The sequence below is a fragment of the Pseudorasbora parva genome, chromosome 3, assembly GCF_024679245.1.
Source record: "Pseudorasbora parva isolate DD20220531a chromosome 3, ASM2467924v1, whole genome shotgun sequence".
NCBI lineage: Eukaryota > Metazoa > Chordata > Actinopteri > Cypriniformes > Gobionidae > Pseudorasbora > Pseudorasbora parva.
In genome coordinates this window covers 8675302-8700613 of record NC_090174.1, presented here as the reverse complement: position 1 = coordinate 8700613, position 25312 = coordinate 8675302, and the positions used below count along the sequence as shown (strand labels likewise).

Sequence of the window (25312 nt, the reverse complement as noted above, 5' to 3'; positions counted from 1 at the left end):
TATCATCCACTAGATGAAAAAGCGTGAGCCTGATTGCTTTGAAAAGTAACAGCACACTTGGCAAGCACCACTAATTAGTATTGACCTTAGAAAGTACATTTCTGTTTCCTAGCCATACTTGGACTATATACATTAGAGATGAAATATGCATATGCTTGTTTAACTTATGAGCATCATCAACATTCCTGTCATAGACAGCCTATTTATGATTTTCCAGGGTACCATTTAGTTCTGGATCTGATCTGTTGCAGCCCTAATATGTCTCTATTAGTTGTAATGAAACACGGTAATGTTTGACAGAACAGTGGGCAAGAGCTCATTTAATCTAAAGGCTTCAAAGATTGCAAGATCAAGAGATGGCGCTGCGAAAACCAGACGCCTCTATGAATATATGAATACCATTTAAAGGGGAATGAGTTCAGTTTGAAGGAAATATGTTTCTGCCGAAGTGTCTGCAACGTTCCACTTCTGTGTTATTAGATTTTCCCCCCCGCTCTTTACAGTGCAGTCATGCCATTATTGTAAAGGATGTTGTAATGTTGTCTTCAACACAAAACAGTCATAATTACTACAAATGTTATCATTACCCTTAGAAATACTGCGGTTTCAGATATCACATATGAATCTGCCATCTCATCTTCATTTGCATTCCAATTACGCCATTAATGTCTTCGCCATTGAGACCACAAGGAAAATGAAGTCCCTATAGTGTGGGCATTAATATTGAATTAATATTGTGATTTTTGCCTAATATGCACTGCTGATGTGACAACACTGTTTTGTGTATGTATATGAATTGCTCTGGCAAGAGATCTGCTGGTAGCTTTTTAACAGATATTTTGTTTACTATCTTGTTGATTTGGTCCACTAAGTTTGATACTGCAGTTCTGTGTGTGGAAACAGTATTTGAAAGCCCCGGCTGATCTAATGAAGAGGCATCACACACTGTCAGAATGAAAACCTTAGTTTGAAATCTCACTGAAAAGCACCCACCTGTGACGCACCTTTACAGAAAGACTGCTTCTGTTTTCTGCAGGAGACCGTCATGGTCATTCCTTTAAAGTCACCATGAGATGAAAATTGACAGTGCTCATTTTTAATTGAATATTGCAGTATTTATTAAATTAAATGCACTTAATCCACATTTATCCACCTTATGAGCTTTAATGAAAATAACTCTCCTTTTGCCCCTGACTGCTTCAAAAACGAGAATCTTTTCAACAAGGCTGATTCTGAAAGATGCCCCAATACCAGCACTTTGTACGCAAACTCCGGTTCAAACATAAGGCGGAATAACGTTACTGACAATTTCTGGCATTTTCAGTGAATGAGATTGTCCTGCTTTGTTGTTGCCAGTATGCTGGAGCATGAGCTCTTGAAGCTCCGCCCTTTTCTTGAAAGGGGCCCGGGAGCTCATTTGAATTTAAAGGGACACGCGCAAAAAGGGTGTGTTTTTGCTCAACCCCAAAAAGTGGCAACTTTAACATGCTATAAAAAAATATGTTGGGTATTTTGAGCTGAAACTTCACATACACACCCTAGGCCTAAGGACATCAGAGACTTATTTTACATCTTGTAAAAAGGGGCAAGGTAGGCTTTAAAGGTGAACTATGTAGTATTTTTGCAGTAAAATATCCAAAAACCACTAGGCCGGTGTTATATATTTTGTTCAGTTGAGTACCTACAATATCCCAGAAGTTTCCAACTATTTGTAAATTGTGAGAAAATTGCTATTTTAACTAAGGACAGGGACGTTTCAGCATTGCATTTGAGGAAGTCGCCTGTCAATTGCGTCATATCTGCGTTACCCTCGGTTTCGGCTTTTATTTCGCAGGAGCGCTTTACTCTTAGCAGTGTGAACAAGTGAACGCACGGAGTAAAGTCATAACATTGTTTTGAACACACTTAAATGTATCTAATATGATAAACAGAGCTACATTACCTCAAAATCATAACCGGAAGAGCGGATCTGTGCAGGCGCCCGGCGAATGTGTCCCGTCCCGTCATAATAAAAGTCCCGGTATTCGCGAGGCGGGTATTTGTTTAACAATCGCTCCAGCAGCTGTGCTCAGGTCCAGAACAATCGGTCCTGCTCTGCTTTAGACTCACGCATGAACGTGATTTCTGCCCGAGTCCTATTTTCCACCGGCTGTGATGAGAAGACCACATCTCCCAAGATGCTGCGCTCACACTTTGCGTCATCAAACTACACATTTGTTTTGAATAGGCTTCCTCCAGTGGACGGAAAGCTGCATAGTGCACCTTTAAATAGTATATCAATTCTAGAATATAATTTTTTTATATACTACAATACTATTGCATGACTAGGGCCATAGGATGGTACTACTACTAAACTACATTTTCCTAGGCAACTTGGTACACTCCTGAACAAAATCTTAAGACCAGGGGATGCATTGCAAGTTTTACACATTTCGCACTTGTGGGTCATAACCGGGTTGTAAGTGCTGCTTCAAAATGCCAAAAGAAGAAACAGGAGCAAGAGACAAAAATAGAGAGTAGGCAATTTATTGAAAGCTGCATTTAAACTCAAACAGGCCGTTCATCAGCTGATCAATAGTTTAAGACCATAGCCATAAAATGGTCAAATCTGCTCAAAATTCTGGCTTTCATGTCATTGTCCTTTAAGCAGTCATACTGTCAAGATCTCCTGATGCAAAGTCAAAAAGGCTTTCTCTCTTTGAACGTGGCAGGACTGTTGAGCTGCACAAGCAAGGCCTTTCGCAACGCGCCATCGCTGCTGAGGTTGGACGCAGTAAGACAGTCATTTTACATTTCTTAAAAAATCCTGAGAGTTATGGGACAAAAAATCAAGCGGTAGACCCAAAAAGATTTCACCTGCACTGAGCCGCAGGCTCCGATGGGTTGTCCGTAAAGACACAAGCCGATCCTCAACCCAAATTAAGGCCCTTACTGATGCTGACAGCAGCCCAATAACCATAAGACGTCATCTGCTAGAGAAGGGCTTCAAGAACAAAAAACGTCTTCAAAGGCCACGTCTCCTCCCACGACACAAACTTGCCCGTTTAGAATTTGCAAGGGAGCACCAAATATGGGACATTGAAAAGTGGAAGAAAGTTTTATTCTCTGACGAGAAAAAATTTAACCTGGGCGGTCCTGATGGCTTCCAACGTTACTGGCATGATAAGGAGATCCCACCTGAGATGTTTTCTACGAGGCACAGTGGAGGAGGCTCCATCATGATCTGGGGTGCTTTTTCCTTCAATGGGAAAATGGAGCTTCAGGTTGTGCAGGGGCATCGAATGGCGACTGGCTATGTGGATCTGTTGCAGCGGGCATCCCTCTTGACCGGCCCACGTCTGTGCGGTAATGACTGGGTCTTTCAACAGGACAACGCTGTCTTTTGGACCATCCTGCGTGTTCCCCAGATCTAAATCCCATTGAGAACATTTGGGGATGGATGGCAAGGGAAGTTTGCAAAAATGGACGTCAGTTCCAGACCGTGGATGCCCTTCGTGAAGCCATCTTCACCACATGGAGCAACGTTCCAACAAGCCTCCTGGAAACAGTCGCATCAAGCATGCCGAAACGAGTTTTTGAAGTGATCAACAAGAACGGTGGGACTACTCACTACTGAGTCCTTTTTTGACACTTAGTACTGTTGTGCGTTTATTTTTGGGCTATGATCTTAAACTATTGATCAGCTGATGAACGGCCTGTTTCAGTTTAAATGCAGTTTTCAATAAATTGCCTACTCTCTATTTTTTGTCTCTTGCTCCTGTTTCTTCTTTTGGCATTTTGAAGCAGCACTTACAACCCGGTTATGATCCACAAGTGCGAAATGTGTAAAACTTGCAATGCATCCCCTGGTCTTAAGATTTTGTTCAGGAGTGTATAAGCCACATTTTTTTAAACAAAAGTTCCCATATAGAAACTATATAGAACAGTCTAGTTTTCCTTCTATTTGAATTATTAGGATTATTATCAAGTTTGTTGATATATTACATTGTGAAGTGATTTGTGGCCAAGTATGGTCACCCATACTTGGATTTTGTGCCCCTGCATTCAACCCATTCAAGTGCACACACACAATAGTGAACACTCACACCGTGAGCACACACCCAGAGCAGTGGGCAGCCATATTACTGCGGCGGGGAGCGGTTGGGATCGGTGCCTTGCTTAAGGGTCTCATCTCAGTCGTGGTACTGAGGGTGGAGCAGAGTGCTGGTTATTCACTCCCCCCAACAAAAACTTACTATAAGTCCAACTCTCTAACCTTTGGACCATGACTGTGACCAGTTCATTTGGGCCAGAGTGATCTAAAACAGTGCGTTTTTGCATATTTGTCCAAATACAGTAGTGGCCAAAAATGATTTCCGGAGGGGATATTTGTTTTTACCGACCCTACAAGTTTGATTAAACCATCAAAATATGAGGAAACTATTTTATATTAAAAAAATAAATAAATTTAAATATGAGGGAAGAGCAAAACACTACACTTGGTAAATTATTTATTTGACTAAATGTTTTGCCTTTATCAGTCAAAATACAGCACCAGGTGTACAAAACACGAAGAAAAAGCCTACAGGAAAAAGCATAGATTGACTACAACGTAGACAGTTATTAATATTTTGTTGGTCCTCTCTTTTTTTGCATATGTTTATAATTTATTTATATGAAAGCCTGGTCAAAAACTATTTCACACAATTTGGCATGTTTCATTGCCACATAAAAAAACAACAACAACTGACTCAAAGCACAACTACACAACATAATTAACACATTTTTAGTGTATGTGTACATTTTTTATGTGTATTTTTGGTTGATCACTAGGCCTATTTTTTGTTTGCTGTTAGCACCAGAATTTCCCCAACCTCTAAGACTGCGATTTAACTAGGTTATTTGTATATGAGGACACTTTGTTGAATGATATATGATCTTTTGAAATTGTTTTGATTTTCAAATAATCAAAAGCTGGTTCAAGAGTAAGCTTTAAGATGCTGTACTTACTACTCCACAACTGTATGTGCAGTTGTGCACAGATCAATAATTCATGACTTAATTGTTTCCTGCCTCACATGCTCATATGGATTACATCAGATTAGATCAATTGCCTGTTTCAGATATGCACCCTCCATGTTTTTGTTTTAGGGATTGTACCGCAAGCTCTTTAAGTACTGAGTCTTGTGCCATAATCTCACAAATACATGCCAACACCAAATGCCGGCTCACAAACAAAAACAAACAAACAAACAAACAAACAAAAAAGATTTATTTTACACATCTCTTTTCTGGGATGGCCTTTGTGTGTTTTTTGAATGTGTGTGTGCAGGGCTGAAGAAGTGTTTGGTTTAATGAGCGAGGTAGATTAGAGTATCAGTACTGGCTGTTTCACTAAATTGATCCCACAGAGTTAGCAATTAGGAAAAATTGATTGATTTCACACCTTATATTGCTACCTGAACAACTCATGTGTGGATGTGTGAGTGTGTTTAAATGTTTTTCTCTTTCTATGACTCTGTGCTTGGCATTTTATAATAAAGGTATAGATCAACCAAATGTTTTTATTTTGACATAATTTGCTCATGTTGTGCCAAACCCCATATGCTTTTCTTTCTTGTGGGGAAAACAAAAGGAGATATTTAGCAGAATGGCCAAGCTGCTTTTTGTCTATACAATGAATGGAGAGCACTTTCAATGTTTTAAATATTGAACAAATATTGATATTGAACACTTTCAATATTAGATATTTATAGGGTATGTTTATTTATTTACTTTTTCTTCCCAGCTGTTGTATTATTAATAAAATAATACAAATATTTTATTTTCACTAACAATATTAACACTATATTTTTATTTATTATCCATAATCATGTAATATATTATGCATTTAATATATATTATCACATTAATAAAAAACATATTAAATTAATATAATACTATAAACTTATATATTTATTCATTATTATTATTAACTTGCTTTCAGCCTTCGTTTTGACTACCACAAATAAAGAAACAATAGAAAGATATATACATTTAAAACATCATAATATATCAAATAGTATACTTGCGCGCGCAAATGCAAAAAAAGATTATTATTACAAAATTATATTATTTTATGTGTGAGGCTTTACATTGTTAGGTATGTTATGTTTAGTGCAGTTAGGATTTGCCTTTTTCTATTAAAGGGATAGTTCACCCTAAAATGAAAATTAATTAATAATTTACACACTCTGGTGTTGTTCTCAATCCGTATGCCCTTATTTATTTTATGGGCCACAAAAGAATAATAATAATAATTTAAAAAAAAGTCCTGCTTACACTCGTCCATATAATAGCAAAGAATAGCGACCAGTATCAAGCTTTTTTAATTGCAAAAAGATGCAATTATATCACAGAAGGATCCCATATGACAAATGTCGTATATTTCCAGTGATCTGGGGGTATGTGATAGGGTCTGGTAAAAACCATCTGAAACTGAATGTGTTATTTAACTAAATTCTTGACCATCACCGTTGGTCTTCTTGTGTTTGTAAAACTCAATTAGCTTCACAGTTCACCCCATCTCACACAGTAAAAAAAGCACACGTGTGGACCTTTAGTGGGGTATGAAAGAAAGAATGACACAAGAAAAATGTATAAAAGCTGTCACTGGGACGGTACCCTTTAAAAAGGTTCTAATAATATGTACCATTTAGGTATTTATATGTACGAAAGGGGACCGCCCACACCCCCACCCCCACCCAAGTGACAGATTTTGGGCCTTTTTTTCTGAGAGTGTATCTCTTTATAACCGTTCTTGGCTAGATTAACTCATTTACTGGGAACAGAATCAAATGTGGATTGCTTGAGTTGAAAAAAATCAATCAATCAAGCCCCAGAAACAGTCTGAACTCCTATAAAAGCAGCAGCATCTGTAAGTGTTGTTCATTGTGTGTTCCAGACGAGTGCGGTGCTGTGTTCAGGTGGATGTGCTCTGCTGGCAGTCAGCTCTCTGCTGGCCATCATCACCATCTTCCTGCCCAGTGGAGCCTGGGAGAGGAGGATCTGCACATTGGCAGGATACATGCAGATGGCTTCAGGTTAGTGTCCGTCTTACTATCTGACCTCTGATCAGCTCTTTAACACCAACCCTTAGAGGAACCACGCTGAGAAGCATTACACGACTGATCCTAGTCAGTAAAACCTTAATCCTAGCTTGAGACAGAACCCCCATAGACCATCTGAGAGCTTAACAAAATCTATGCAAGACTTGTAAAACCCCAACATATCTCTTTCCCACACTTCACTTTGAAGAAAGGCTTGACTTTTCCCTTGGATCTTCTACTCTGTGTGATTGTGAGTACACACAACAGCAGGGATCTTCAGATAGGAGCAGAGACCTTCCTTCTCTCACCTCCCGCTCTAATATCATGTGATTCACGCTGGAGCTCTGCTAACTGCTTTGGGCGTAACATCTGAATTCTGTTGTGTTCATGTTTGAAGTGTATTGTTCTTTTTTGGCAGGGCAGGGGAGGAATGATACAATTTGATATGACGTGGTATGAAACACTTGTAGCTAAAATTAAGTGCTGTTTCATATTATAAATGCAAAGATTCATGTTACACTGTCATTAAATTGCATGAAAGAGTTTATTCAAACACTATTTCACAATCTAGATCTCTTCTGATATACCAGGTTAAGCTGGTTTCTGCAATATGGTTGCTGGTCCAAGGTGGTCTGCCAGTTCAAACCAACCTATCTAAAGGCTGTGACACATCAAGCCAAAATTGGGACATCATTAACTGTCTTTCAGCTCACTTTCTGCGGTGTGTTCTACACTGTCTGCACAATAGGCACCCTGTCCAATTGCACATGTTGAATCAGTGTTGGGCAGTAAATGAGAGAAATTTTCTGGGGTGCGTTTCCAATACAATGATATAACTTGCTGCTTGACTACCATATTATGATGCATCGTTGAAGAAATCAACTAGCTAGTCATGGCTGTTTCCCGAAATCGTACTGTCGCAAATTTGTCATTCAACCACATTGGTTAATGACATCACGCTGGTGGTGGAGTAATAACATTTAATGAAGCCATTAGAGATCAGATTAAAGGATTAGTTCACCCAAAAATGAAAAACCCGTAATATCTTTGTTCATCTTCGGAACACAAATGGAGATATTTTTTATGAAATCCGAGAGGTTTCTGAACCAGCCATAAGCAGCAATGTAATTGCAACTGTCAAGGTCCAGAAAGGTAGTAAAGACATTTTTAAAATAGTCTTTGTGACTACAGAGAAGTGACGAGAATACTTTTTGTGCGCAGAAAACCCCTCCTAAAATAACTACTTTATTCAACAATTCATCCATTTTAACTCATTAACATTGTTCTCCTATGATATCGCGTAGAAAAGACCAGGTTCTACATCAGAATGGCGGTGCTTTATTGGCTAGCTCCTGTTCCAGCATTACACACATGCGTCAGGGTGCTCATGTGATTAGCGTTGGCCAATAACGAGCCAGCATTTGGACGTAGAACCTCGAAGCGCTGCATTGTCTTTACTACCTTACTGGACCTTGAAAGTTCCAATGGCATTGCTTACGGTGTGATTCAGAAACCTCTTGGATTTCATCAAAAATAACTTAATTTGTGTTCCAAAGATGAACAAGGGTCTTTTGGGATTTCAAACGACATGAGGGTGAGTAATTAATGACAGAATTGTAGTCTTTGGTTAAAACAAAGGGTTTTGCTATAACTTACAGATATGGCATCTGAGGACCAATTCTTATTTTTCTCAGTTATTTTGCTTTATTTTCAGATTCAGTCATAGGCTCGTTCTTACGTACCACAGCATGTACGCACATGTGCACTAATATCTTGACAAACTAAAAGACGTAAATGACGTTTTTGAAATAAAACATATAGATTGTACTGAATGTCAGTGTAACGGCCAGCTCGTTCTCAGCTGTTACACAAAGAGGATCACACGCAAACCAATAATTTGCTTACAAGAATATTTGTTAAATAAACAATGATCCGGTACAGAAATATAACAATGTCTAGGGTTTTAAAAAATAAAGGGGAAAATATTAATCCTAAAGGTGAGGAATGTGGATAAAGGTGAGATGATTTACAAACAAAGCAGAGCAAAAATGACTCCTCTGGAGATGACCCCCCAGAGGAAGCCCTAATGAGCAAGTGAGTACAAGTTTTATACTCTCCTCCCACAAATCAATTAATGAGTATGATTGTCTGCAGCTGATCACACACACTCACAGACCGATAGGAGACAGGGTCGTAACAGTCAGCTTGCTTATTTTGCCTAAGATGAGGATTTATCAAGTTCACATCATGCGAAATACAAACTCTGCTTCTAACCACAGTTTGAGAACTGTAGTTCCAACAATACAATGTTGCGAAGCTGTTTGCGAATGTTCATTGGAACTATAGTTTCGGGAAATACTGACTCGTTTAACTATGCTGATAATGATGAAACTTGTGGCCATAGTTAGCTTATGATTCTTTTGGGGAATGCACCTTTCCCAGAAAGCAATAGCCGCAATTTCACTGTCTCGGTTATCTATAGACCCGATATATTCTGGCTATGAGTAACCCACTTATAGCCAAAATAACTTGCGAGATGTATGATATTACATCACGTAAGCAAAGTCAACAGTGATTGGCTTCATTTCTTCAGTGATTGTCAGGTGTTTGGTTTCATTTGTTTGAAATTGATGACTAGTCTATTTATGGGCTATGGTTAGAAGTATATCAAATTTTAACCGACACCCCAAATTTTGCCTTGTTTTAGCCTAGATGTCAGGGCTGTGTTTGGACGGCTTTTAAATGCAACATTGCTTGCTGGGCTGATTGGCTGTTCATCTTAGCATAAGAAGCAGCTCAGTGCATGAGAAGAAACTGATGAAAGTAAGCAAACAACAAAGTCAAGATTGTACATAAATGGCTTTTACCTGAACATGGCCATCTGGAATAAAGAAAGTAAAGACCAACTGACCAACATGATTCATATTCAAAATAGTATACAAGCGCTGCTTCGTTTAGTTTGTTTATCCACAATCCTAGTTTCAGTTTCCCCTTTTGAATGACTAATACAGACTACTGCCACCTGCTGAGCTATTTCTGCAGAATCTACATGCTAGTTGGTCATTTCCTGTAGTCTTTGCGGTGTGTTTAAGTGCAACTTTTTGGCTCCAAACTCTTTTGACAAGCTTTGTCGCCGCTAGTGTCGGTTTGCTGTGTCATGGGTTTAAAATAATTTACCTGGTTGACTTTGACCCTATTAGCTGGTAGTCCTGCCAGACAAGATTAGGGTTGGCTTACAAAACATTTATTTCACAGGGCAGGTGAATGTAATTTATAATTTTTCAGATATTTCCTTTATACACACATCCTCCACCATGATTATACAGATATTTTCTGAACTTGAACAATATTCAGATTAAAAAGCCCATCAATCTGACGAGGCTTTGTTGCAGTGCGCATCAGTCACAAAAGCGAAATGATTAAATAAATAAAGAAGTGTTTGCTCTCAACGCCGGTTGCTAGGCAACGACCATTGCCAGATTGTTGTGATGGCACAGTGAGGGCACTCAGAGATTTACTGACCGCAGTAAAAAAGACAATTACAGCCCTTTAACACAGGTCAGCGGTTCAGGGGTGGCCACATGTCTCATGTAGTGCTGGCCTTCATTCAACAACAGGCGAATGCAGTGGCGGTAACATGATCTGAAGGCCATGTATGGTTAGTGTACACACACACATTAGGAACAGTGAGTAGTGTACACTTACATAAACACATATACATAGATGCATAGAAGCCTCATTAGCAGCCATTTCAATAAGGCGCTATACATAATACGTCACTATAGCTAGATGCATGTATGAATATCTATATATGAAAAAGACTTCGGAAAATGATGAAGTCATTAGCTAGCATGACATTAAAAAGTTATCATAGTGAAAGTAAAAATATTACAAGTACCACAGAAGAAATGTAATATTAAGTTTATAAATATAAAAACACAAACCAACACATTCTTACCTATAAAAGGTTATCCTATTTCCAGGAATTTCTGCGATTTCACAATCAGAAGCTGCTCAATGTTGTGGCATCATTGACAACACATGGCGGTCTCGCTGACGTGTCTGGAGCGGATCGAATGCATCTATGTATACATATCTATGAAGATGTTACCCCTTGGTAGAGATAGCGTTCGGGGTGGGGTCCCCCTCGGTAGAAATCACATTCACGGTGCGATCAAAAAGGGCACTTTTAAAAGGGCAGGTGGTCAAGCAAATGAACGGGTCTTTATCATCGCTGAAGTGAGGGACAATACGATCGCAAATAGACAAACAAGTGAACTTGACACACGAGCATATTCAAGCAAAAGCCAGCATACATTAGTTCTCGGTAGGGATGTCCCGATCCGATTGAGTTCTCTTTCAAGTCTTGCGCTTAAACGGACCAACTCACACAAGAAGTATGTCAACATGTCCATCTTGATGAGTATCCAAGCAGACATAGTCTGAATATGCCTTAAGAGGACTTTATACAGTCGAGAAAGACGACGCAGGGCCTTCCATTAGGTCTTAAAGGGGCAGTAGCCTTTACTGCTGTCTGTTTAATGTTAAACAAAAGATAAGGAGCACTCACTGCTCTTGATTGAATAGCTTTTGTAAGGATTAGTCTTTTAAACAGTTAAATATGCAGCTATTTTATATTTGATTAGCCTACTTTATTCAATTTCTCCACCTAAAAACTAATGTTAGACCTATAAAAACCTGAAAAGCATTGTTAATTACACTTCAATCAAATTACACTTCAAATATTTTTTTTAGTTAGTTTATGTCATTGTAGGCAGTTATCAACACAATGATTTCATTTTAAGTGTTCGTTTTTTACATAAGTTTAGTTTTAGTTAGTTATTTGATGCTATAAAAACGGCTGTGTGACGTCATGATTGACAGCGGAGATCGACGTCTTCTCTGAGTGAAGTTGTCACTGAGGCACTAACAGACTTTTTTCGGGATTTTTGGGAGCAGATTATTTAATTTAATTTAATTTAATTTCCATAACTGTTTATTTCACACCAACATAATTATTTGTTCTGCATCTGTGAGAGTATGGGTGTGCTTTTGATATCGCTGTTATACTTCCTGCTCTGCGCAACTCCGGTCCCGGACTTTTTTATATTTACTGTTGCACTAAAATCCAAAAGTAAAGAATTATTTCTTTAGATTCATGTTATTTATTACTTGATTGTTCAAGCTACCTCACACAAGTGCTCTGTTTGTTAGAGTTGTTGAATGTTAAAATAAGATGAATAAAATAAAAAATAAGGAACATCCTGGTTCGTTTTTTCGCTTTTCTTTATTCTTTTATGTATTATAGAAGTATCGGATCGGGACTTGAGTATCGGCAGATACTCAAGGTCGAATGACTCGGACTCGGGGGCAAAAAAACCTGATCGAGACATCCCTAGTTCTTGGCTAATGTCCTAAAAAACGTGTGTGTTGTGTGTTTTGAATAATGATGTGCACTGAGCGCGCTCTTCTCACTATCATTAGTAGACACGCCCATTAACAGCTGATTGGCTACAAGTTTGTTTTTGGACTCGGCCCGAGTCCATTTTGTAAAACGGCTTTGAAATAACACTTATCCCACATTTAACAAAAACTTAAATAGGCTATACTTCTTTATACTTCTGTAAAGAGCATCATACTGTATCTACTTGCACAAAAGCAATGACAAGCATTTATGTTAAATAAATATGTTCATATGCTAGATGCATGTATATTAGGAAAAGGGATTTCAAATTTGTCCTTGATACTTTTGGGGCCTTGGAAGGTTTTATTGGAATTGGGAATACTGTACATTTAAATGCTTGTTTTAATTGAGCCTTTGGGCTCTACGTTGATCATTACAGAGAAACCTTAAATAATTTTAACAGCAGAAAATAAGTGCCTACCGCTGATTTATTTCCCTGTTCTAATTAGAAGGTAATGATATTTCCATAAAACTACTGTAATAATAGAGAATGTAAAAGGGCACTGGCTGTAATGGACTGCATTGATATTCTCCAAGCATTGACTGAAGCGTCTTTTCAAGGGTAAGACACTAGTAATCAGCCTCATCTCAGACAGATGCCTTCTTCAAAACAAACATGCTGTTCTCAAAAACAAGAGGCTTTCAGCAAGTTTTTGTTCTAAAATATTTTCCAAATAACCCTTTTGAGGAAAGATTTCTTGCTGTAGTGGGAGAAAGTTTGGAAATTAATAAGCCTCTAAAGTTTCTGCATGTTTGCTTGAAGTCGAAAGATATATAGTTGATGTTTTTAATATTTCATGTGCTGTTTTGCTTACTGAAAAGCGTTCTCTCGTCATTGCTTTTAAAGTATGAGCACTTGTTACTTTCCATCAGTCAGACTGTCAAACTGATAAACTACAAAACAGATATAATTAGACTATAACGCTCCAGCTCAGTGATTCCCATCCAGTGTACCTCAGGAGGGGTTTGTGAAATCGCTTTTCGATTTTTTTCAGGGAGTATTTTTCTACAATTCCCCCTGAACTGTTCAAACTTTTGAAAGGCAAACAAGCTCAGCTGTCTTATTATAGGGAGCCAGTTCATGAGTCTGATGAACTGTAGGCTAGCGTTATGCAAATTTGTTTCAAACCTACGTACGTTCACGCAGAAAGACTGGAATTACTGACGACTCATTTCAGGCAGTTCATAATCGGATGTATTTTCCTTACCAGGAATATTTTGCTGAATGAATATCTGAACATGCAATACATCAAAATAAATAACAGACCCTCTTACTTTTAAACAAAACAACACACTTTATTGTAGCTTTATGCTTTTTTATCAACACTTTTCTTATCAAAATAAATCTGCATATTAAGCAAAAGGAGGAGAAATGTGTGTTTTTTGACAAACACTATGTCTGAAGCGGATTCAGAACGATGATCTAAACACAGATGGAGTAGACTAAGTCCATCAACACTCCTAATGCTTCACAGTCCTGTAGCTCGTCCCGGGTCGACATTTCATTCAGTAAAATTAGGCAGTTTTGATTTATATGATGTTTAATGTTGATGATTATTTCATATGCATCTGCTTACATATGCTATTGCTTGTTTCTGCTTCTTCTTCGCATGTCTTTTGAACAGGAGATTCTGTACTCTTTCAGAAGATATGTAATAACTGGAAAATTCTGTTAATATCTAATAAATGACATACATTTTCACCAATGGCAGGGAATATTTTGTAAGTGGTAAATGTTTTTTTGAGCAAATAAAGCACTCCAGTTGCTTCATAAGAGGTTAAACCTCTGAAGTCACATGGATTTCTTTTATGATGTCCTTACTACCTTTCTGGGTCTTGAAAGTGATAAACTGAGAATTGCATAAGCTGTCAATGGAGGGACAGAAAGCTCTCAGATTTCATCAAACAGATTTAAAGATGAATGAAGGTCTTATGGGTTTAGAACAACATGAAGGGGAGTAAATAATGACAGAATTAGACGTGCTGATTTTCGATAATGCGATTTATCACGATAATGAATATGCACGATATTGTTATCGTGGGCACTTTAAAATATTGTAAATAATAATTTATTAACAATTTATAATTTTTTTTATAATGCACTCAAGAATACTTTACCCATCAACCGTATAAATGCTCAACACCGCTGTATTCTGCGTCAAAGGGACATGCGCTCAGGTGTAAATGAGAAGCACATGAACGAGTGAAGGAGACGCTCTAATGAAGTGCCGCTCAGTGACAGCAGAGGGCGCTGATGAACTGCAGAATGCCGTGGTTACCCCGGAAACCCTCATACAAAAAAAAAAAACATGTAGTTTTTAAAACAGCCATTCGTTTTTTGTAATCTCAAAGTTGTTCATCACAGCACCAAATGCTTAATACTTAAAGACTTAATAGGCTATTTATTTACAAACTTAAATATTTTTGTTTTAATCTGAACTACAACATGCCCTAATAATTAGAACTGTTCTAATTATTTGTTATTGTTCAGTAAAAGTTTGAGACATCCGACTTCATTAGTTAACATGTTAATTCATTACCAAACTGACAATGAAAAATACTTAGAAAGAATTCATTATTCTAAGTAATCTTAATTTCTTACACTGTAAAAAAAATATTTAGAAAAAAAGTTACCTGGTTGCCTTAAAATTTTGAGTTCATTGAAATAAAAATTTGGAGTTAATACAATGAACATTTGTTGACATTCGACAAGCCTTTATTAAAATATTATTAAAAGATTTTGTAAGCATATTGGGTAATTGTGTGTGTTTTATTTCTGAAACATGCCAAATAGTGCTATTTTCATGATTTATCAAATTTTCTATGTAGTTCAGATACAATAATATTTTGAGTTTCTATTTATTAAACGAATTTCCTTCATTGTGTCAACTCAAATGTTTAATTTCAATAAACTCAAAATTTTAAGGCAACCAGGTTACTTACTTTTTAAAGTTAAACCAACAAAAAAACAGCACACATTTTTTACAGTGTAGTTACTATTTAATAACATTAAAATCAAAATAACTTTTTTTAATGGACCTAAGATAAAACTAACAATGATCAGTATTTCTTAACTAACATTACCAAACACATTATACTTTCTGTACCAAATGTAGCTATTGCTCAATCTTAATTAATGCATTAATGAGACCTTATTTTAATTTGTTAGCCTACCTGTTGTTCTTTATAGCCTAATTCTTTTGCACTTTAATCTGTTTGAAAATTGTACTTTTACAGCTCTGAAAAAAATCAAGAGACCACTTAACATTGATTTCTCATTGTTTCTTAATGTTAAGTGGTCTCTTAATTTTTTTTCCAGAGCTGTATATATTTTTGGTGCATTATTGTATTTAAACATTCGGTTATTTTTGTTATTACAAAAATAGTTCTTAAAGCTGTTATGCTATGGCAACACTTTTTTTTTTTGCAACTTATTTCAATATTGTGATAATATCGTATATCGTGATAAAACTTCAGCAATTAATCGCAACAAGAAAAATTGATATCGGCACATGCCTAGACAGAATTCTTGTTTTTGGGTGAACTTTCCCTTTAATTAACATGATAGTGTTTAGAAATGATACATTTTCTAAGATAGATTTTTTTTTTTTTTTAACTTCAGACATGACTTGGCCTAAAACTTAACTTTTACTCTTTATAAATAACTGTCTTCTCTCTTGGTCAAGATGAATTATTGGTGTACCAGATTGTATTTCCTCTGTGAATCCAGATTAATTGTTGTAAATCACACTACACCTGCCTTATATGAAATCCTGCACTGATGCAATATAAACCATCTCATAAACACTGGAGAGTCTACCGCTAGTCTACATTATGTCCCACACAAGGGTAAGAAAAACAACTCAGTCGGGTTTGCAAACTCAATGTAATTTTAGAACAGCGCACATAATGAGAAATTTTACATTCACTTTTTTCTCTGTCTCTTTATAAATGGGTTATTTTATAGTTTAAATATGGATGTGAAGATCACAGGAGAGAGTGTTTGTTTGCTGATGTGAAATGAGGGAACTGAAGCATAATGGCCCTGTGAGAACAATGAAGGTATTATGCAGAGGAAATGATAGCGGAGCTACATTTAACGTGATGATGGCAACTTCAGTTATTCACAACAAACAAGAGCCTCTTATGGCACTTGATGATTCATCTGTGTGATTGTTAATATGATGATATATACATGCTGCACATAGAGTTCGCAGAGGCAATTTGCTTTGAAACAAACTGGAGTAAACAATGTAAAAGTAAGTGGAGAGAATATTGAATCAGTCAGTGACCTTTCTTTCGCTCTTTTGTCGAGTCCCTGATAAATTTATGCCCTTCTCCAATGCCGAACTTGTAAGACATCTGAGAGAATTCGCCTTGACTGAAAACTGAAAGGGAAAAAAGAAACTAAGAGAAAAATGATAAATGATGTAAGATGTTTACTGGAATGTCTTGATGGAAATATTGAGTTGCGTGATCTGCTTTCCTCAGGATGTTATTTCTGGTTGAACCGTCTTCTGGATTGTCTGTCCTCTTGAGCCGGCATGCGAAATAAAATAGTCGGTCACAGAACTCAGTGTCAATACACTTATGTCACGATTTGATACAAATCGCGATACAGAAGTCATAATACCGTATCGTGATATTTTAAGCCAAAATAAAGTAAAATATTTTTTTATTTGAACATCTGAGGTCCCTACAGTATGCATGTTGTTGTAAATCTTATTTAATCATATAAAGCCACCGTGTCTCTTCAGAAGACTTGGATTTGGATTAGACACTTGATTTGTTTTTTTTAACGATGTCTTTATGACATTTTTTTGATTTTTTTAGAGGAATAGAGGAAGTTTAGGGGAGTAGACTTTAAGGGAGGGACAGAAATCTCTCATTCATTCTCTTCATTTGTGTTTGGAAGTTAAACTAAATGATATGAGGGGGAGTATATGGTGAGAGAATTTATATTTTGGGGTGAATTATACCTCATAAATACAGTAATTTGAGCCTTGGATAAAACCACTCTATATCACAAATCATATCGTTTACATCAATAATACATATATTTGCATTTTTAACAATGTATTGTTACACCCCCACTGTCTGTGAACCAGGCCAGAATGGTCTGTGTGTGTGTGTGTGTGTGTGTGTGTGTGTGTGTGTGTGTGTGTGTGTGTGTGTGTGTGTGTGTGTGTGTGTGTGTGTGTGTGTGTGTGTGTGTGTGTGTGTGTGTGTGTGTGTGTGTATGTGTGTGTGTGTACACTGCGTGCAGAATTATTAGGCACGTTGATTTTCTGATTATATCTTTTTCCAGACACATTTTACCAATTCCAAACTAAATAGCTACTAAATATTTTATATTTAATAATAAATAAGTGATATGATATTAAATTATTAGGCAAGTTTTCTTTTACAGATAAAATGAGCCAAAAAAAGAGATTTAATTTAGACTGAAAAGTCAAAAATGATTAAATGCCCATGAGAAGGATGCAATACTAATGCAATACTAGACATTGCAGTTCAGGCATGGCCATTGGATAGTAAAAAGCTTGTTGGGTCAGCAGGGTCAGACAAAAACAGGTGGCAAAGAAAAGACACAAGTTAAGAGCATAAGAATTAAGGTGAAGAATTAATTGTGAAACCCTCAGGAACCCTTTAGTCTCCAGCACCACCATTTTCCAGACCTACAACCTCCCCGGAGTCTCTAGAAGTGCAAGGGGTATGGATCTCAGAGGCTAAGTTATTTAAATAATCCTAAAAAAATTACCCCACTTCATAAGAACCACAAGTTGAAGTGTTGTAAAATACACAAAGACTGTTTTTTTTTTCATTTATAGATGGATAGGATGAGAGAGTGACTCTTAAACGACCAGAAACACGTCCTTTTGTAACACTGTTTAAAGAATTCATCTTCCAGAATCTAGCAGTAAGTTTTGTAAGTTCATTTTTTGTGTGTGTGTGTGTGTGTGTGTGTGTGTGTGTGTGTGTGTGTGTGTGTGTGTGTGTGTGTGTGTGTGTGTGTGTGTGTGTGTGTGTGTGTGTGTGTGTATAGGTATGTGAACACTACAGCTTAGACCTCTTTGCAACTTCTCCAAAGATATAGAGATTGATGGAGAAAGTGAGGGAGAGAGATCACACTGGCATGCTAATAAATTATGAATCCTTCCTGCTCACATTGAAAGATTCATTGAAATGGAAAAGTATTGCAATCTCCTTTGTTCATTTGACAGTTTTAGGTTTTTGTTTCTGTGCTGGACTATAGCTTCAGTTGAGTCTTGTACTCAAGCACTCAGTCATAGATGCCAATAATACCTTCATCTCAAGAATTATATAAACACTGAACATGAACTTGAATGATTTCACACTTAGAAACAGATTTACTAAACAGGGCAAATTAATGCAAGAGTGCAATTCCAAAAAAGCACCAATGCGAGTGGAAAGATCCGTGCGTGCAAATTAACGAACACAGACACATCCAAATGATCTCCATAATGACCAACACAATCTATATATCAATAGCACTGCAAACTAGTGTCTGGCTTAAGACATGCTTTTTTGTGCTGTAAATAATGCACAAACACCAGTGAACTGACCAGCACAAACCTTAGTAAATCACATTGCATGATTAATACTCTCGTGCCATACATTTTGCATCTGAAAGGGAAACTCCTACAAAGGCTTATGCAATAAGGTAAGCCGCAAAAATAACCCTGTCCAAGCCTTTTCAGCGCTAATATTTCACTGCATGTCGTGTTAAAAAACATTTTTAACTGCAAAAGAGAGTTTGTTCGAAAATCTGGTCCCTATCCAAAGTAATGTTTTGTCCCTATTATTTGTATACAGTATGTTGCATTATTTTGTGGGTTTATAAGAACTAACTATTATTATAAATTGTGTAAAAAGTTAGAAATGCACCAATATTACAAGTTTGGCCGATAATGATAATTAGCCGATTAAGGTAATAATTATTTTCATGTTGTGGTCAATAACTTATGTTTGATATTAAAATGTATTCTAAAATAATGAAAACTAAAGAAAACGTGTATATGTATATATATATATATATATATATATATATATATATATATATATATATATATGTATATATATATATATATATATATATATATATATATATATATATGTATATATATATATATATATATATATATATATATATATATATACATATAATATGTATGTATGTATGTATGTATTACATAATTACAATGTATGTATTATTATTATTTTATATATATATATATGTATGTATGTATGTATGTATGTATGTATGTATGTATTATTACAAATTATTACAATTATCTGATATAGACCAATACCGATATCTGATATGGTACCGATATATCGAGTGCATCCCTATAAAATAGTAATAATAAAGAATGTTTTGAGTGCTATAGTTTATTTATCTTAACTAGACATATCCTCAGACAACAGAGAAATGAAACGGAAAACATTTAATGGACAGGTTGTTAAGCACTGTAAATGATATGCATCTGGTCCTATCTGGGTACATCCTCTCCGTTGAGTGAACAGGCGCGCTGTGATCTGTAGAGTCTCCTGGGATGTATTTAGCTGGAGATGGAAGTGCATTGATGTCAGGCAAAATGTTCAAAATCTCTTTTCAGATTGGGCTGCTTGCCCTGACAGTCTGATGCTGGTGGTACCAACGAAAACCTTTCCATCCTTTCTCTCTTTCAGACAACTGCTGTAAAGCCGATGTGCTCTTTCAAGGTTAAAATACTTTCTCCTGTCACAGCTTAAAGAAATACTTCACTAAAAAATGCAAATGTACATAACATGAAAGAGATGCTTTGAATAATGTTTACACTGCTTTTTAAAATCATAGCTGCATTGCTGTTATTTCATAACCATGAAAATCACAATGGATTAAACCTCTTTGCTATAACTGTGCACATTGTAATCCTATTCTGTTAGCATGAGCGAAACGGTCTGGCACATGTCAGTTATGGGAGACTGTGGGCTGTGAGTTGGCATAATAGTGGAGAATATTTCTCTCTCATAGTATGAGTTGTTCTTCCCAATCTTTTACCCCACTTCAGTTGGCCTTTCTCTTTTGATTCATCTCTCTGGAAAAAAAAAGAGTAAAAAAGAGACTGATCTTTCTGCCTCTGCTCCCACCCCATTACTCTCAAAAGAGTGTCGTTATGCTGAGGAGACTGTGGCCCGCTGTGTCATCTCTCCCCAGGGCCAACTGAAACGCATGGACACATGAATATACAACCAATTCAGACTTTCATCAAAATCACTGCTGGGCTGAAGCTGGTGCTTGAGGACTGATTTGATCTTATTCTACGTACAGAAGTTGTTTTTTACGCAAACACTCCAATTAAATACCTGTGCATATATATATATATAAAATCAAACCTTCCTACTGTAAGTGTCATCCAATCAGACATCGGTGACCTCACAATCAGTTATTAAAAAGACTCTGGCCGTCAGGCTGATTGGCGGAGATGCTGCTTCTTTGAATATATCAGACAAAGGTAATGAGGGCCATGGGATATTCGTAATGAGACGGGGTAGATATTCATTGCTTTAGCTCCCGCTGTGGGTGGTGGAGCTCACAAACAAAAGAAAAGTAATAGTGTGTATGTGTGCAAGAGAGAGAAAATGTGTGTGACAATGTCTATTGGGGTTTTTGCACCAGAGGAACCTTTTCATTGTTCCTGTTGTCACGATACTGGAATTTCCAACTTTGATATGATACCTGGAAAAATATCGCTATTCAATACCATGGGGAATATATACCTCAATACAGATCATTTTAAAAGATCTGTTATTATTTGTTTTATAATTTGGTTGCAATAGGTTTCACACAGAACATTGAACTAAATTTACAAATACAACAGAATAAAGAGACAAATGAAATAAACATGGCTTTAAGGTTTTCGGTGGCTTTATCATTTTTCAAGGCGCCTCTGCCTTTGTCTTCAGGCAGGATGTGCAGAGTCCGGACCCTTTGATTGCGAGCTACGGACGGGGCCTATGCTAAAGTTCTTTATTGCTTGCTGGGTTGTTAATAAATGGATAATTGTCACAGTATTTATTCCCCCGATTCTTTCTGGCAGAACTATTTTGTTATAGTCATATTGTAAAAAAGCGATTCCAAAAACGTTGGGACACTGTCCAAGTTGTAAATAAAAACAGAATGCAATTCTGTGGAAGTTTCACATTTCAACATTTTATTCAGAATACAACAAAGATGACATATCAAATGTTTAAACTCAGAAAATGTATTATTTTAAGTGAAAAATAAGTTGATTTTAAATTTCATGGCACCAACACAGTTGGGAAAAAGTTGGTACAAGGCCATGTTTACCACTGAGTGGCATCCCCTCTTCTTTTTATAACAGTCTGCAAATGTCTGGGGACTGAGGAGACAAGTTGCTCAAGTTTAGGAATAGGAATGTTCTCCTATTCTTGTCTAATACAGGCTTCTAGTTGCTCAATTGTCGTAGGACTTCTTTGTCGCATCTTCCTCTTTATGATGCGCCAAATGTTTTCTATGGGTGAAAGATCTGGACTGCAGGCTGGCCATTTCAGTACTCAGATCCTTCTTCTACACAGCCATGATGTTGTAATTAATGGAATATGTGGTCTGGCAATGTCATGTTGGAAAATGCAAGGTCTTGGGCAGTGATGGAATGTAACGAAGTACTAATACTTCGTTACTTTACTTAAGTACATTTTTCACGTATCTGTACTTTACTTAAGTAGAATAAATAGTGCATACTTTTTACTTTTACTTCGTTACATTTTGCAGCAAATATTTTACTTTCTACTCCACTACATTTCTACAACGTTTCGTTACATTTTCGTTACATTTTCTGATCAGTTTCAGGGCTCGAGATTAAGGCTTGCCCGGATAATAATATATAATGTACGTTATAGGCTAATGAACTGACGGTTGTGCTGTCGAGGCTCGCGCAGCCTCTCGAGGAGAAATGGAAACAAATCAGCCCCGCTCACACAAAGAAACTCAGTAACATACTGCATTAAAAATTCAAAATGTTTAGTTTTTATATTTTATAACAGTTAAAAAACATCACATGACACGACCAACGAGTGTAGTTTTCCTGAATACCATCACAACAGAAAATGTGACATTGTTTTCATTTGACAGTTCCATAAACATTTAATTAACATCAAGTCACTTACATTTTATTGATTGCTTTATTGCTTTTGTTCTATTTCAGCAGCGAAAATATTTCAAAGATCAGATTTCCACATCTGAACCATAACGTATTGCACAGCAACAGTGCGTTACTGAATCAAAGATTCAATGCCCTATTCATAAACGACTGCCTCATTTATGAACGAATCAGCCGTTTGAACGAATCAACTCAATGACTCTCTCATAAGGATTCATTCACCTGCCGCCATCTACTGGTGGTTTAGTTAACTTTTTTTAGTTAAAACAATCTCATAGCATTATTTAGTGCAGTTGTAATTTTTCAGTGTTAATTATATAATTTGATTGGTAACAACCCTATTGTATCTTATTCTAATTTAATTTATTAATCAAATTTAAGAATATAAAGGGAAAGCTGAAGCAAAGCCTATATTTAATAAGATTAGGGGAAAATGTCCTTTGTAAAAGGTAAAAATATCATAAATATGAAGATTTAAATACATCAAAGCTGATGAGAATGTTGCTTCAGAAAAATGACATTTAACTTTGCAGATAACCAGAATTGTAAGTCAGAATGTAAACTAGGCAACAGATGGTAAGAACAATGACATTAAACCAAAACTAATTAAATTAAAATGCCACCGCTCATACTGTTTTCTTCTTTTTAATTATTAGAATTAGACATTAAGAGAATACATTTTTATGCAAGTACTTTTACTTTTAATACTTAAAGTACATTTAAAATCAGGTACTTTTTACTTTTTACTTAAGTAGGGTTGTCGTTGTAGTACTTCTACTTTTACTAAAGTAAATATATTTCTGGTTACTTGTACTTTTACTTAAGTACTGAGATTCAGTACTTCCTCCACCACTGGTCTTGGGACAGGATTTGGGAATTGGTGATCCTCTGCCCATCTTGACTTCTGAGAGACTCTGAGAGGCTCTTTTTATACCCAATCATGTTGCCAATTGACCTAATAAGTTGCAAATTGGTCCTCCGGCTGTTCTTTATTATGTACATTTAACATTTCTGGCCTCTTATTGCTACCTGTCCCAACTTTTTTGGAATGTGTAGCTTTCATGAAATCTAAAATGAGCCAATATTTGGTATGACATTTCAAAATGTCTCACTTTCAGCATTTCATACGTTATCCATATTCTATTGTGAATAAAATATAAGTTTATGAGATTTGTAAATTATTGCATTCCTTTTTTATTCACAATTTGTAGTGTCCCAACTTTTTTGGAATCTGGTTGGTATTATAATTCATTACATTTGTTTATTTTCTTCAAAACTCATTATTGTGACAGGCCTACAGTATACATACTACATGCTGAAGTATATTTGACAGGAAGAGAGAGAGAGAGAATGAGTGTGCGTTTATGTGTGGCTTTCTCACTTATCTCTTTTCTCAATTCTCTCTTTGAATGTCTTTATGGAGTTATGGTTATCATTGGTTTCTTGTTTGTGGTTCAGATTGTTGCAGGTTTATTTCATCATGCATGCAGCTGGAGCTAGAGACTCTACAGCATGACAGACAAACAGATGAAGGAATACGACGAGCGCTGTCCTATGGTGATGCGGTTGTTAAAGCGTGTGTGAATTAAGGCTGTTTGCATCCATTTGTTTGGCTAGCTTAGCTCACGTTTCATACTATGGATGACTAATTGGCCTGTGCGAGTGTGTGCAGGGAAAGACAGAGGCAGATGAGAGCGCAGTTTGAGTTATGATATGCATTCTTCTTGTTTGACTGTAATGTATTCAGGCACATCTCACTTCTGGTGCCTGGAGCTCACTGCACTGGGAGCCTAGAGACCATCTCTATCTCTCCCCGTCTATCCTCTGCTTCACCCTGTCTGAATATAAGTCTACTTGCCTCTCTTTGCTATCCTCTCTTCTTTCTTCTTATTGTTTCAAATTATATATTTTTCACAATCTGTCCAACAGAATCTTTTTTTTGTTTCTCTGGAATAATTCGTACATTTTATTTTCACTATATTTAAAATCATCACAATTTTTTGTTTTGTGTCTTTTGTATCGCCCCTCGCTCCATCTGCCTTTCATCCCGTTCTGTTCGTTTTTGTGTCTGTATGCATGACTTCTCTTTCAGTTTGAGATGTGTCCTCCTCTCCTGTCCCAAAAATCCCTGTCTTCTCTCTCGCTCATCTTCAGGAAAGACAGCTGAAGCTCTATAAGCATGTGTGTGTGTGTGTTTATTATATTCATGGATGAGAATATGTCAGTGATAAAAGGACTGCTTATGTATGTGATGTGTGGTTTCTATTGATTGTGGCCAGAATACAACCTTAAGTAGAAGCACAATGTTTATGAAAAACAACAACATTGCATTGCCCCTAAACCTACCCATCACAGGAAACATTCTGCCTTTTTACTTTCTCAAAAAAAAAAAACTCATCCTGTGTGATTTATAAGCCTTTTGAAAAGTGGGGACCTCAGGTTTTACTATCCTTATGGGTATATTTGGTCCCCACAATGTAATATAAACAAGGGCACACACACACACACACACACACACACACACACACACACACACACACGCGCACGCACACACACACACACACACACACACACACACACACACACACACACAC

At 36.7% G+C, this 25312-nt stretch overlaps 1 protein-coding gene across 1 annotated transcript in view; it reads left to right on the top strand.

Annotated features, from left to right (window-relative positions):
* Positions 1-25312, top strand: part of LOC137071732 (LHFPL tetraspan subfamily member 7 protein) — a 238710-nt gene that overhangs the window by 85256 nt on the left and 128142 nt on the right. The window contains exon 2 of the mRNA XM_067439928.1: positions 6923-7061. Coding sequence (XP_067296029.1) covers positions 6923-7061 — 139 coding nt within the window. The remainder of the gene's footprint in view (positions 1-6922; positions 7062-25312) is intronic.